Below are 15,195 nucleotides of genomic sequence, written 5' to 3'. Positions count from 1 at the left end.
ATTACAACCAATGCATTTACTATCTCTGCAGCCATTTCTTTTAAGGTTCTAGGGTGCAGACCATCAAGTCCAGGGGACTTGCGAGCTTTAAGTTCTATTAGTTTTCCCATTACTTTTTCTCTAGTGATAATGATTGTTTTAAGTTCCTCCCTCCCTTTTGCCTCTTGATTTTCTACTATTCTTGGAATGATTAATCAAACAATGTTTTACAGAATTCTTCACAATTATTTTAAAAGGAGAACTGATGGTGACATTTATTATTTGAACTGGAAGATTAAAAAAAAACTTGCCCACAGAGTGACAACCTTAACCACATGTTCAACTCCACATACTACCTAAAATCAAATGGCATTTGCTTTAAGATACAAATTTAATAATGAAAATTAGAAGATGCAGTAAAACATGTCCTTTTGCTTCTCAGACATGGATTAGATTTCAGTCTCTAATTCCCCCTCAGTTATATAAAGGTTGCTATTCAAATTATTCTGGATACTTCCGAATGGACATGACTCCACAGTAACTACTTGTGCCATGTGATACTTGACTCCTGACTATGTTTATATGTGCTGAAAGAATGAAGCAGATACCTTAAAATTGAGTTTTACCTTCAAACAAAAAATCACCCCATTGCCCTAGATGAATCCTCAAACTTTGCCAATATTGCAATTTATGTTAATTTATAAAATCCAAATAAATACATTTCAGTCCTTCCACATGTCTCTACAGATAACATGACACAGTGTCCTACTTAATATTATTTAACAGTTCCTTGTCTGTGTTCAGTTAGTTGATCCCAACTGAGATGGCAGTGGTATGCTAAAATTGACCTCAGATGTCCTGGACTCACTGCAAGGATTCTCAATTCTGATTATTAACCAGCACCCATCTGAAGGAAAGTAGATACTGTACCAAGTCAGAACAAAACCAGGCTTGCTGCAATGTCTTACTTGGTGAATGGTCAGCCTACCGTCACTGTCCTTTAACCAAGCTACATCACTCCAGCCAATATTTCCTTCTTTGTCTCGGTGCCCATTTTGTCTGATTAACACAGAAAAGCATCAGAGATAATTTACAAAAGCATAAAAATGCTATACAAATGCAACCTATTGATGTTGTCTAAACTCACAGATGAAGAATGGTAAAAGTCCAGGATGGCTGCCAGTGAATTTGAAACTATGCTGCAGCATGAGTCACTATATCCAGAAAACTGTGGATTGAAGAGATAAGGGAATAAATTGGGGCAAAAATGCTCACTAGCATACTAAATATTTTGTTCCTGAAACATCTCTACATAACTTGTACCACTTTTGTAGCTTATTTGTGAAAGTTCATGGCATGTCAACACTGCACTGACCTTTTTGCTTGTATTACTACTACCGTATATGATATTGAAAAGATGTCAATGTAGTTCATTTCTATTTTAACTGAAAAAACCAAACACATTAGCTGTTGTACAGATATTTAGAACAAATAGGGTTGCTTCTGAATTGTGCATTTTCCATTATTTCAAAATATATCACACTAAAACAACTGAATGAATGCTGTTTTTGTCATAAATATTTCTTAGGGAACCTACAAACACATTTCTGGAGTGATGAACCTTTTTTTTCTCGGAAGGTCAAATATTCTGAGTTGCAATATGGGCTGCACCCGTACACTGTACTGATCTCTGCATTTTTAATAAAATTTAAGAACAGTAAACCATGCATTTTTGACGTATGTCAATGCGTGATGTTAAGGGATATTACAGATATACCCGGTTTCTCTCTCACTGGTGAACTCTAGCACATTAAAAATAATCGTGAATATCTCATAAAGCAATAAAATCCCCTTAGTCATTACTAGGCGGATATCGAAAAATATCGATTTCTTTCCTCAAATGTCGAATTTACCTGGACTAAATTGAAGACTGGTCTCTACATGCTAAACCAGCAATCGGAAATATTGGCCCAGCATAAAAATCAGATTAAAGGTTTCTGGTACACTCTCAGCTCGTTTGAAATAAACATCGAAAGCATCAAAATCATTGCATAAATCATCATAAAATTTCATCTTTTGGCAAAAAACGGCTGGAGTCACCATTCATTTTCTTCATACGAAAAGGGGTAAAATAAGAGCCAAAAAACAGCTGACTTTTTCCCTCTTCCAAAATAATGTCAAGTGAGTTGCATGTCATCCCACTGCATTGTCTCAGTCTTCGATTTCTAGAAATATTCCTAATTGATACAGTTAGATGAACGAATCACCTGAACTCAAGAACAAATGAACGTGACATATGGCAGAGGGAAAACCATTTCGAAATATACACATATGTGTATGTGTGTGTGTAAAAAAATTAAGAATTTTGAAAAAAAAATTAATCCTGCAAACTGTTCAGCAAATCCACAGTCAGGCAGACCAAGCCCACTGCTTACTTCAAATCTGATCAATCACATTAATCGCATGGTATAGAGATATGAAAAAAAATGCACTCGCTCCAAACACATCACCCATTTAACACAACTCCACAGCCATTGCGATGGATACCAAACCATGAGAAATCCGACATGCACGGGCTCTCTTTGCCATTACGGTCCCGTGGACGGTGTGGGCGATGCTGGATATTTATTTTTGTTCCTCTTACCTTGAGTGGGACCAGAGATCCTCTGTCGCACATTCACTCCAAGGTCACTGTCTCCCCACCCGCGCGCACCACCTTCCCGCCGCGTGCTCGCTCCCACGCGTGCTCGCAACCCCCACCCCCCCACCCCCCCCGCGCGCTCCCGGGAGACGAGACTCTCGCGCACAAACCGTCCCCTGTTCTAACCCACCCCGCTGGCCAGGTCAAACGTGACTAACGACGTTATTGCCGACAATCTGAAGCCAACTGGTATCTGATAAGCTTTCGATGTATTATTTTTGGAAGGGGGCGTTCGATGGGAGATCCTTCTTTCAACACCCGTGGTTTGATCTCCCGGCTTGGTCAGGTCCGGCCAGCGCCTGTCACTCGCTCAGTCTCCATCACCATGTCCACCCCGAAGCCCTTTCATTCGCACAACCTGCGCATGCGGCTGCACCTGTCACTCAACCATCATGGTACTATCTGCGCATGTAACATCCCGTGCTCAGCGTACAGAACAAGTGGGCAAAATGGTACTGGCTTAATTATACCAAAATAACAACAATTAGTACTGTTTATTTCAGCACTCAGCAGCAAACTCCTAAAGAAATCAGACGGCAGTCGCCTACATTGAAATCTAATTGCTACAGTTTTGCCCCTTCATTTAATCTATCAACATCCCTCGGTAATTTTGTTTCCATCCGCACAACGTACAATGCTGCTTATCTTTGTATTGGCAACAAATTTAGATATGTGGTTTTCTATCCTATCTTCTAAGTCGTAAATAAATGCAGTGAATAGTTGAGACCCCGTTAATGAGTACTCAGAGCCTATTTCCTCGATAGCTTTTCAATTCCCTAGAAAGGAATGTGTTATTTGTATATATGTCTGTTATTTAATTAAGGTTACTTTTTCCTTTCCTAACAATCAGTCTGATGCTAACTCTATTTTTAGCACACCTTTAAGGCAAGACATTACATCACCTCCATTGCCATTGAAACTCATCTTTTTTATTATCTCCAAACACTTTAACATACCCTTAATTTCACCTATGTCCTAACTCCCCTCATGATCTTTGCCCAATACTATTTTGAGCACGTTCAAAACTTTACTGCCTATGTCCTGTGCTATGTTAAACCTGTTGTGGCTCCTCCAGTGCTCAGCCTCAGTTGGTTCTCTCTCCCTGATGTACTGAATTCAAAATCCTCTTTTCAGCCCATGAGCAAACCTGGTCTTCCATATATCACCCTCCCATTTGCCATTCCACTATCTGAAACAAAGATTTCAGCCTAGTTTCCAGAACACACATTCTAAAATCTGTCCATTTTGCTACTTTCCTCCACCTCTCCAACACCCGGGATAGTCTTTTTTATATCATGTTTCCAGCCTTCTTCCCATACACAGAAGTTACATCACTGAAGGAGACTATTTAGCTCATTGTACTGGCTTTTTGCTAGACCAATACAAAACTAATCTTATTTTTTTTAAATGCTTAGCCACATTTCCTTTGGAAGATATAATTGTCTCTGCTTCAACTCATTTCTCTGGCAAAGCATTGCTTGCTCTAATTATTGTGCAAATAACTTTATCTCAATCTCTCTCCTAATCTCTGTCTTCGGTGACTATTTTAAATTCTAGTTACTGATTCTCCAATCAGAGGAAATACTGCAGTCTTTCTGCAGGCATCCTAATAAAACTCTTTCTCAATTAAAAAAGAATCATTAGCCATTGCTTCAGTGGAAATAATCTCAATTCCACATAACTATGGATTCTCATCAGTGGCCTGTTATCCTGTTATCATAATCTGTACATTCTCTATAGTGTTAATGTTCTTTCTATAATGAGACACAAAACTCCACACAACTGTGGCATATCCATTTCCTTGTACGTTTGCTCTGGTATTCTATGGCCCAATTTATAAAGCCCAATGTTTGCTGTCCTTTTCACTTCTGTGAAGTGCTTTGGAATCATTCTGCAAGCAGAATTATTTCCTTCCTTTCAGACATTATGAGATCTCAAGATCCTTTTTTTCTGACTTACAGCTTTGTTATCAGAGTTGACATTTGTAGGTACCTCCTTCTTGGCATTTTAGGATATACTTCTGTGAGATCTATTATGGCTTTGTTTTCCAAACATTGACCTGAGCCACAGCTGCTCAAGCAACACATCCAATTGTCACACATTTTATTCTCTTTTCAACATTGCAAGCTCCCAAATTTGAATCACATATACTGTTAAGTATAATGAGGCACCCCTGCTTCCAACTACCATTCAATGTAAATCAATGAACAGCACCACATCTTCCTATTGGGAACTTTGCAGTCACCAGGCCTTAATATCGACTTCAGAACTTCCGAGCATCTTACCCTCATTTTTTCCTTCCAGTAAGATGTTTTCATTCAAAAATCATGCTGTGGGCATCATTGACAAGGCTGGCACTTCATGCTCATCCCTAGTTGCCCTGTGAAGGTGGTGATGGGATTTCTACTTGAATCTAAGTAGTTTGATGCAACTGAGATCACCAACTCTGGTTGATCATATTACAAAAGGTTACATTATCTGATCTTATGCTTGGTCAAACAGTCTTTGCTCCCCCATCTCTAATTTTTTTTCTAACTCCTAAAACACTCAAGAAGCTTGACACCATTCAGGACAAAGCAGCCTGCTTGATTGGCACCACATCCACAAACATTCACTCTCTCCACCACTGACGCACAGTAGCAGCAGTGTGTACCATCTACAAGATGCACTGCAGCAAATCACCAAGCCTCCTTAGATAGCACCTTCCAAAACCATGACTAATACCATTTAGAATGACAAGGGCAGCAGATAGATGGGAACACCACCACCTGGAAGCTCCCCTCCAAGGCACTCAACATTCTGACTTGGAAATATATCGCCGTTCCTTCACTGTCACTGGGTCAAAATCCTGGAACTCCCTCCCTAACAGCACTATGGGCATACCTACACAATATGGACTGCAGTGGTTCAAGAAGGCAGCTCACCACCACCTTCTCAAGGACAACTAGGAATAGGTAATAAATGCTGGCCCAGCCAGCGAAGCCAACATCCTGTGAATGAATTTTAAAAATGAAAGCATTCAAATAAATTTTCAAAGACAATGAGAAACACTTTAATGTGTTAAGATTTTTATTGCCCATATTTTTTCTCTGAGGTTTCTTGCAGTAATTTCCATGTTAATCTTTAAATCCAGGAAATATCAGGACAATCAGGACAGAGAGCAGTTAAGGGTAATTCTTTTTTCTGTGTGGGACTGGAGTCACATATAGCCAGGCGAGGTAAGGATGGCAGATTTCTTCCCCCAAAAGACACTTCTTCAGATTCTGATGAAGAGCTATGTCTGAAATGTTATAATGTTGTTTTCTTTACAGATAGTGCCTTGCTTGATGAGTATTGCCAAAATTTGCCTATGTTTTTCCTCAGTGTTTTGTTTTGCTTTCTGTCTCCAGCTAACTTGGTGAATTTGAAGTAAAAACAGAAAATGCTGGAAATACTCAGCATGCTTAGCAGGATCTACCACTGTTGTTCTGCACTTGCTCGGGCTGAACGCAAGCGCCATCAGATTCGGAACCAGGGCGTCCCTGGCAACGCGCCAGGAGCTCCGCCCCCTTAAGTTTCAGACTGTCCAATTGGACCGTCGGCTGGTTGATTGATTAGCGCTGAGGCGCCGCCCCCTTTCTCCATCTGGTGGGGGCGCGAGGAGAGGTGCAGCCGGCGGCCAATCGGAATCTCTAAAGTGCTCCTAGCCAATGCAGTCGCGCTTTGTTGAGTAGTGCGGGAATTTTGAATGCGGGGCGGTTGGTGGCGGCTGCGCCGTTTGTCAAGCGGGAATTTCAACTCGGTAAGTGCCGTTCAGCCTCGGGACGCCAACTTACCGGGGTTTGCTCTGCTGCGGACGGAGTCTTCCGGCCTCCGGGAGTGAAAGGCTGCGGGCGGTCGACCGCCGGGGGAAGAATTATAATCGGGCCAATAAATAATACGACGGTGTATTTATACTACCACCTCCAAGATGCTCCTGAGCACCCACCGCTTTGGCTAAGTTTTTGGACACTGGTCTCCTTGTTTGGGTTGCCTTGGGATCGAGCTTCAGGTTATTACCGCGAAATGCAACTTGTTCCCAGTTGAGAATTATCCAGTCCGGTAACGGTGCATCTGTTCGCTTTCCTGGCGTGGGAAGGCGATGGGCCAGCCTCGGGAAGAGGGGCGGGGGGAGGTGGTTGAAAGCAGGAAGTTATGCGATGGAACATCCTGGTGTACGTCCAAGCAGAGTTGGCATCCGTATTTCTCCAGCTGCCTCTGCCCCCCTCCCCTTTCATCTTGGGCCTCGTGTTTTCCTGCTTCCCCGGTTGGAGCCTCGGCTTTGCTTTTGATCTGGGTTGCTCTTGCAGAAAGCTGGCACAAACATGATGGGCTGATTGGTTACAGCACAGGGAGCCATTCGATAAGTCTATGATCCATTGCGTGGGGTTGAGTTTTTATGCACTGTACTTGTGGATTTAATTTGGCGAAGAGTGGATGTTGGCAACATTCTTTAAACCTAGAAAGCATAAGTGCTAGAAAAAAAACATTTTTGCACAAACAATTCCTTTGCAACATCTGATACGTGTGCTCTGCACTTTAGTCTGGTGCAAGTCTGGACTCTGCATGAGATGAGGCTGTCTTGACTGGATTGTGGCTTTATGTGGGGCTATTCATGGGGCTTGTGCTTGTCAAGAAAGGAAAATTCATCATGTTGCCTAGCTTGCCTGTGATCAGCTGTGACAGTTACTGTAATGCAGCCTTATCAAACATAATTTCAGATTCTCTAGGCCAAACACTTTCCCCCTTGCTTTAGCTCCAGTCGTTTTGTTCTTCAAGGCTGGACTCTTTGATAAAGAAGGGAGATGCCTAGTTGTTCCAACCATTCCTGATCACCACGCCTCTCCTCCATCTGGCTGAACCTGTACTCATCTTGAAAAGCTTCTTTTGACTCTTAATTTCTGTAGATAAAATATATTCCTTTAAGAACACTGTGTCCCAACTATATCTGCATTGATGTGGGGGGGGGTGGGGGGGGGGAATGTGGGCCCTGTCCTTTTGCTCTGTTACATTGATGGCTGTTTAAGTTCTATTTCTTATTCTGTCTCTGATCTCCATTGTTATACTTACTGCACTTCAAATGTTCACTGATTCTTCCTTTTTAAGTGTATCTTCTTTTCCTGACTTTTCTCTCAAATCAAACCTGAAGTTTCCCATACTTATCTTGACTATTTTTCTTTCTATGCTACTGTTTCTTCTGCTTTCTCCATCTGTTGCAATTGTTCCTACTTTCTACCATAGAGCTTCTGAAGCAGCATTCTTTTTCTTTATTTGAGGTTTTCCTTGGCCCTTTTTAATGGGACCCATGATTGCCCCATTTCCTCATCCCCTCATCTCTGTCTAGATATTCAATTTGATGCTTTCACTATCAGTCTACATTATATTCAACAATACAGTATATACCTTATTATAAGATTAGGGACATTCAATTCTTTTGGCCTTGTAACCATGCAAGCCATGCATAAAAATGAAAATTGTATGCATTCCTTTATAACCCCGGCATTTAATAAACTTGTTCTTTCCATTTTGTTTACTCCAGAATGTGTTCCAGACAGCAAATAACCTTATGCCACAATTGGATGAATGTAGAATGTGATATATTTTTGTGACTTGTTGTTTGGTGTGTCTCACAATGTATATTTGACATGAATCTCAAGAGTGGGGTTATAGTTAAAATTAGATTATAATGCATATGCGACTGTGTTTGAGCTTGATCTATGGTGCATAAGAAAAAGGGGCAGAAGTAGACAATATGGCCTCTCAAGCTTGCTTTGCCATTCAGTGCGATCTTGGCTGCTCTTCTGCTTCAACTGCACTTTCCCCTCTGCTTCCCCTATCCCTTGACTCCCTGAAAGACCAAAGATTTGTGTTTCAACCTTCAAAACATTCAATGTTGGACCATTCACAGCACTCTGGGGTGGATAATTCCAAAGATTCACAACCTGCTGAGTGAGGAAATATCTCCTGACCCCAATCCTAAATGGCCACTTTACCCTGACATTGTGCTCACCTTTCACATGCTTCTATACTTGTCCTTTCAACTTGAGTGTTGCCAATTTCCTTATTGTTTGAATGTTCAGTGTCTTTCTAAACTAAAACATGTTATCAGTGAGATATTATGTTTTGAAAGTATTGATGAATGTCTATAAGCCTAGATACTTTAACGCTTTTCCTTTTCTTGCTTGTAGAGATGGAGGAGGAAATGAATGAGTCAAGGATGCGACTGGCTCGCCTTACGAGCCGATTAGCATACCTTCGAACGAAACAAGAGGAAGCAAACAAAACTGAAGAGTTGAAATCTAATTCAGATATTACAGGTATTACATTCCAAGTAGATTCTCTGAAATAATGTTTCCATCCATAATTGGAGAAGCATTGAACTGCCAATTGAAATTGAACACTTCCACAACCCTCTTTTCACCACCCCCACCCCATCATCATAAGTTTTATCATGTCAAGCATTGCATGCTTATTAATGTGCACTAAGTAGGTAATGTCCTCTGAATCTATACCAGCTTGGGAGAGATATTTCCTTAAAACTAGGCCCCGGTTGTGTTTGAGGAATTTAGAAAAGTAAGAGGCAGTTTAGAAAGTGAGTCAAAAACCCTTTCTTCATAATAAAGGGAATGCCAGTGTTATGATACTAAATTAGAAGTAACTTAAAATACTGAATTGACCTGGGCCTTTTTACTAATGTGGTTTTATCATCTTTCTGCATGTTTTAACTTCCAATAGGATTGCTTATATTGAATTTAAGCTTTTCTATCTTACAATAGATCATACTGGCACCATCAAACAAATTATGGCTGATGGAAACTTTCCAGAAGACTGGTTTGCATATCTTCAGAAAGTAGAAAAGATGGGTGATCCTCAAACCAATGAGAAACTATTGAATAGGCTTATAGAGCTATATAATGACACAGTTGCTGCCCTATCGGTTGAGAAGCATTATGCAAATGAATGCTATGCTCGCATCTTAATACGTTTTGCAGAGCTTAAAGTGTAAGTATTTTTTTGTCCTCTTTGTTCTACAATAAAAGCATTTTGATATAGGTGTTTGAACTTCCTAAGCTATAGAATGTAATTTTTGATGTGTACAAAGTCCATGTTTAATCTCTGAAGGAACAGATTAGCAGAGAAAGAACAACCCATACATACATTAGTATCATTGTTTATTTTTTATTTTAATTCAGATGAGAATTGAGAGCATTTTTCCTGACCTGTTGACTGTTTTAATATCTGAAGTTGTGGAGTTAAATTTTGGGTGCATACCAATTGGCTTCATACCTTATGTTCAGGATGAGGTTGCCACCTTTGCAAATGAGGAACTGTGATATAACCAAAAATTGCTGAGTGATAAAGTTAGCTTCTGATTGAAATATGTTGATCACTGATCTCATTATTACAATCCAGAAATGCAGAGATTCTGTCAGTAACAGTAACCCTCAATGTTTGTAGACTTTTGATTGATTAAGCATCAATAGAAGATGGAAAGTGACATTTTGTTGAACTGGATGCATGATTTTATCAGAGGACACAACATCAAAATTATATTGTAGTGATTCTTCAGGAAATGATGCTCACTTTACATCTTAGTTTTTGACAACATCTACAAGTTCTATCTTTGACTTATTCGGAATGTCATTGGCTATACTTTAACAAGTCACGATTGGTTGAACCTTCTGCTGTATATAAAAATGTACAATTAATCATCTTGTCACCATGGACTGCTGAATTATATTGTGAATTGTGGGAAGCTGACTTGCCTGTTCCTGCACCAGTGTTAGTCTAGCTATTAGCACACTCAGGATTGTTTGGTATGTGTTTGTCCAATCACGGAATCACACCTAACAGTAGATTGTGCAACACTAACAACCAATTTAAGATAACCAGTCATGCTCATAGCGACTCATTTACGCTTGCTAGAAGCGACATACACTCCTACACAGGGACATGTTCTGGCGAACAAAAGAGCCATGTTCAAGCCTTGCATTTTTCTGGAATTACCTGGGAGCTTGGGGAGCCTATAGTACCCCATTGGTTGAGGCACTGTATGGAGAAAGCAATTGTAGTGCCTTGCCAACTAATTAGCACCCTTTTCTCCTGTGATATAAATTGCTGTGATTGTTTGAAATTTGGCATTTTTGCCTTTGTCCTGATGTATGCAAGACGAAAAGCTGCAGCAACATTCAGAAATATTCAAACTTAAATTATGTTTACATCTTTAAGAAAGTTCTTAAGAGATTCTAATCATATTGTCCCCTCAGTTTTGTAGATGTAGACGAAGCACAGGAGCAATTCAACTTGGCTAGAGTGAACTGTAAGAGATTTGCCTTTGTGCATATAGCATATGCACAATTTGAGCTTAATCGAGGTTTGTATGACTTGCATTCCAATTTTATTTTTGAAAACCTTTAATGCAGTGCTATTATATATTTGTGGAAAATAAATAAGTTATTGCCTTTGGACAGGTTCTGTAAGGAAATGTAGAACCATTCTCCAGAAAGCACTGGATATGAAAGCAAAACCCATAGAGCTCTTGGAAATTGCTTTTCAAAATTTAAACCAGGGGAAAATGGAGCTTCTATTACCTGAAGATGGAGATAAAGAAAATCTATCTGGTGAGTAAGTGTTTAAAAGCTGTCTGTGCTTAAAGTTGATAAGGCACTGGGACCAGATGAGATGCATCCAAGAATATTGAAGGAAGTGAGAGTGGAAATTGCAGAGGCAATGGCAATAATCTTTCGATTTTCTCTGGATTCGGGGGGTGGGCTGGAGGACTGGAGAATTGCAAACATTACGCCTTTGTTCAAAAAAGGTTGTAAGGATCTGCCCTGCAATTACAGACCAGTCAATTTAACTTCAGTGATGGGAGAACTTCTAGAAATGATTATTTGGGATAGAATTAATAGTCACATGGAAAAATGTGGATTGATTCAGAAGAGTCAGCATGGATTTGTTAAAGGAAAATTGTGCCTCACTAACTTGTTGGAGTTTTTTTTGAAGAGATAACAGAAGGTTGACGAGGGCAAGGCTGTTGATGTGGTGCATATGGACTACCAAAAGGTAAACAGTACCAGCAACAGACTTGAGGAAAGTTATAGGTTATGGAATAAAAGGGACAGTAGCAACGTAGATACAAAATTGGATGAGGGATAGGAAACGCAGTAATTGTTAATGGGTACTTTTCGGGCTGGAAAATGGTTTGTAGTGGAGTTTTCCAGGGGTCGGCATTGGGACCCTTTTCCTGATATTTATAAATGATCTAGATCTTGGTATGCAGGGGATAATTTCAATGTTTGCGGACAGCACAAAACTTGGGAGAATTGTAAACTGAGGAGGACAGTGTAGAACTTCAAAAGGACACATTGGAGTGGGCAGATAGGTGGCAGATGAAGTTCAATGTGGAGAAGTGTGAGTGCAGGAGCAGAGAAACCTGGTTGTATATGTACATAAGTCATTAAAGGTGGCAGGACAGGTAGAGAGAGCTGTTCCTAAAGCATACAGTATTCCAGGCTTCATTAATAGGGGCATAGAGTCTAAGAGCAGGGAAGTTGTGATGAACTTACATAAGACACTGTTTAGACCTCAGCTGGCGTATTGTGTACAGTTCTACGTACCACACTATAGGGAGGATGTGAATATATTAGAGAGAGTGCAGAAGAGTAAACGATTTAGACTTGAATGCAGGAGGGTTGATCAGTAAGTTCGCAGATAACAAGAAAATTGCTGGGGTGGTAAATAGTGAGGAGGTTAGCCTTAGATTACAGGAGGATATAGATGGGCTGATCAGTGGCAAATTGAATTTAATCCGAAGTGTGAGACGATGCACTTGGGCAGGACAAACAAGGCATGGGGTTACACAATGAATGGTAGGACCCTGGAAAGTACCGAGGATCTGAGGGACTTTGTGCACGTCCTCCAGTCCCTTAAGGTAGCAGGACAGGTAGATAAGGTGGTTAAGAAGGCATATGGGATACTTGCCTTTATTAGCTGAGGCATAGAATATAAGAGCAGGGAGGTTATGCTGGAACTGTATAAAACGCTGGTTAGGCTACAGCTAGACTATTGCGTGCAGTTCTGGAATCTGCATTATAGGAAGGATGTGATTGCACTAGAGAGAATGCAGAGGAGATTTATCAGGATGTTGCCTGGGCTGGAGAGTTTTAGTTAGGAGGAGAGATTGGATAGACTGGGGTTATTTTCCCTGGAGCAGAGGAGATTGACAGGGGACATGATTGAGGTGTATAAAATTATGAGGGGCATAGATAGGATAGACAGGAAGGAACTTTTCCCCTTGGTGGAGGGATTAATAACTGGGGGCACAGATTTAAGGTAAGGGGCTGGAGGTTTAGAGGGGATTTGAGGAAGAATTTTTTCACCCAGATGATGGTGGGAATCTGGAACTCATTGCCTGAAAGGGTGGTAGAGGCAGAAACCCTCATAACATTTAAGAAGTATTTGGACGTGCACTTGCGATGCCATGGCAAACAAGGCTATGGGCCTAGTGCTGGAAAATGGGATTAGGATAGTTAAGTACTTGTTTGACCGGCGCAGGCTCTATGGGCCAAAGGACCTTTTTCTGTGCTGTAGACCTCTATGACTCTATAAGAGGTTTACAAGAATGGTTCCAGGGCTGAGAAACTTCAGCTATGAGGAAAGATTGGAGAAGTTGGGACTGTTTTCCTTGGAGAAGGCTAAGAGGAGACTTGATAGAAGTTTTCAAAATCATGAGAGCTCTGGAGAGAGTAGATAGGGTGAAACTGTTCCCACTCGTAAATGGATTGAGAACCAGAGGGCACAGTTTTTAAAAGAAGCAAATTTGAGGTAAGAAAAAACTTTCACACAGCAAGTAGTTTGGGTTTGGAATGCACTGCCTTCACACAGCAAGTAGTTTGGGTTTGGAATGCACTGCCTAGAAGTGTGGTGGAGGCAAGTTCAATTGAGGCATTCAAGAGAGCATTGGATGATTATTTAAATAGAAACAACATGCAGGGTTATGGGGGAAAAGACTAAGAGAGCCGGTGTAGACAGGATGGGCTGAATGGCCTCCTTCTAAACAGTAACAATTCTGTTGTTCTGTAAAATTGGATGTTGTTTGGAGGGACTGGGGGAAGGGATGGGGTTGAGCAGAGAGCAAGACAAAAGGAAATGATACTTTTTATTATGAATATATCGTCGCTTTTTTATTCTTTTCGTGGGATATGGGTGTTGCTGGCTAGGCCAGCATTTTTATTGCCCATCCCTAATTGCCCTTGAGAAGGTGGAGTGGCTTTCTTGAGCCGTTGCAGTCCTTGTGGTGTAGGTACACCCACAGTGCTGTTAGGGCAGGAGTTCCAGGATTTTGACTCAGCGACAGTGAAGGAATGGCGATATATTTCCAAGTCAGGATGGTGTGTGGCTTGGAGGGGAACTTGTAGGTGGTGGTGTTCCCATGCATCTGCTGCCCTTGTCCTTCTAGGTGATACAGGTTGCAAGTTTGGAGGTGCTCTCTAAGGAGCCTTGCTGAGTTACTGCAGTGCATCTTGTAGATGGCACGCAGTGCTGCCATTGTGTGTCGGTGGTGGAGAGAGTGAATGTTGAAGGTAGTGGATGGGGTGCCAATCAAGCGGGCTGCTTTGTCCTGGATGGTGTGGAGCTTCTCGAGTGTTGTTGGAGTTTCACTCATCTAAGCAAGTGGAGAGTATTCCATCACACTCCTGACTTGTGCCTTGCAGATGGTGGGCAGTGTTGGCAAGTCAAGAGGGAGTTACTCTCTGCAGGATTCCCAGCCTCTGACCTGCTCTTGTAGCCACAGTATTTATATGGCTAGTCCAGTTTAGTTTCTGGTCAATGGTAGCACTCAGGATATTGATGGTGGGGGATTCAGCGATGCTAATGCCAAAGAATCTCAAGGGAAGATGGTTAGATTCTCTCTTGTTGGAGATGGTCATTGCTCAGCATTTGCATGGCGTGAATGTAACTTGCCACTGAAAAGCTTGAATTAGGACAATATTTTTTGGGAGTTAAATGGAATTTGTTTTGAACATGGTTTTTTTTTCTGTTTGATTATCCACAATGAACATGTTCTAAGTATGCTGTAAATCAAATGGATTGCTATTAAAATATTTGCTGTTTCATTCAAATTTTTAAACTTAAAATCTTTGGTTCTGCAAGTCTGAAGACTAAAGGTTATAATTCACAACACCACCTGTTGCTAATATTAGGGGAACCAGACACCAGACAGCATAGGAAAGGAGAGCAAAATTTTAGAACTTAGACAATATATTTGCATGATATTTTGGAGCGGAATTCAGGAAAGATGTTTTTTGTACATGTGATGATGGTGTCTTTCCTTTCATAAAACAGAGAAGCTTTATACCTTTTAATAATTTTATATCTTAATCATGCACTTGCAGGCAACAAGGTCAATTTATTTTTAAAACTTAGCATGTGTTTTAGCTAGATAAAAATCCTAATTTGCCAATTAGGATAGAATATGACTTCTTTAGCCATCT

General features: G+C 40.8%; 2 protein-coding genes across 5 annotated transcripts in view; one reads left to right on the top strand and one right to left on the bottom strand.

Annotated features, from left to right (window-relative positions):
• Positions 1-3,011, bottom strand: part of elovl4a (ELOVL fatty acid elongase 4a) — a 68,218-nt gene extending 65,207 nt beyond the window's left edge. The window contains exons 1-2 of one of the 3 annotated variants that reach the window (XM_078542459.1): positions 2,624-2,679; positions 1,127-1,207 (exon numbers count right to left, since the gene is read on the bottom strand). The gene's annotated coding sequence lies outside the window, so the exon portion shown is untranslated. Of the gene's footprint in view, positions 1-1,126; positions 1,208-2,623; positions 2,707-2,810 lie in introns of those variants that run through there. The other 2 variants (XM_078542461.1, XM_078542460.1) reach the window with 2 other exon arrangements.
• Positions 3,012-6,398: 3,387 nt separating this feature from the next.
• ttk (ttk protein kinase) overlaps positions 6,399-15,195 on the top strand; it is a 77,074-nt gene continuing 68,277 nt past the window's right edge. Inside the window, exons 1-5 of one of the 2 annotated variants that reach the window (XM_078542457.1) lie at positions 6,399-6,461; positions 8,887-9,015; positions 9,475-9,700; positions 10,966-11,072; positions 11,170-11,319. In XM_078542457.1, the coding sequence (XP_078398583.1) occupies positions 8,889-9,015; positions 9,475-9,700; positions 10,966-11,072; positions 11,170-11,319 (610 nt within the window). In that variant the 5' untranslated portion in view covers positions 6,399-6,461; positions 8,887-8,888. Of the gene's footprint in view, positions 6,462-6,485; positions 6,711-8,886; positions 9,016-9,474; positions 9,701-10,965; positions 11,073-11,169; positions 11,320-15,195 lie in introns of those variants that run through there. The other variant, XM_078542458.1, reaches the window with a different exon arrangement.

Source organism: Cetorhinus maximus, chromosome 5, assembly GCF_964194155.1.
Source record: "Cetorhinus maximus chromosome 5, sCetMax3.hap1.1, whole genome shotgun sequence".
NCBI lineage: Eukaryota > Metazoa > Chordata > Chondrichthyes > Lamniformes > Cetorhinidae > Cetorhinus > Cetorhinus maximus.
This window is presented reverse-complemented; position numbering and strand designations above follow the sequence as displayed.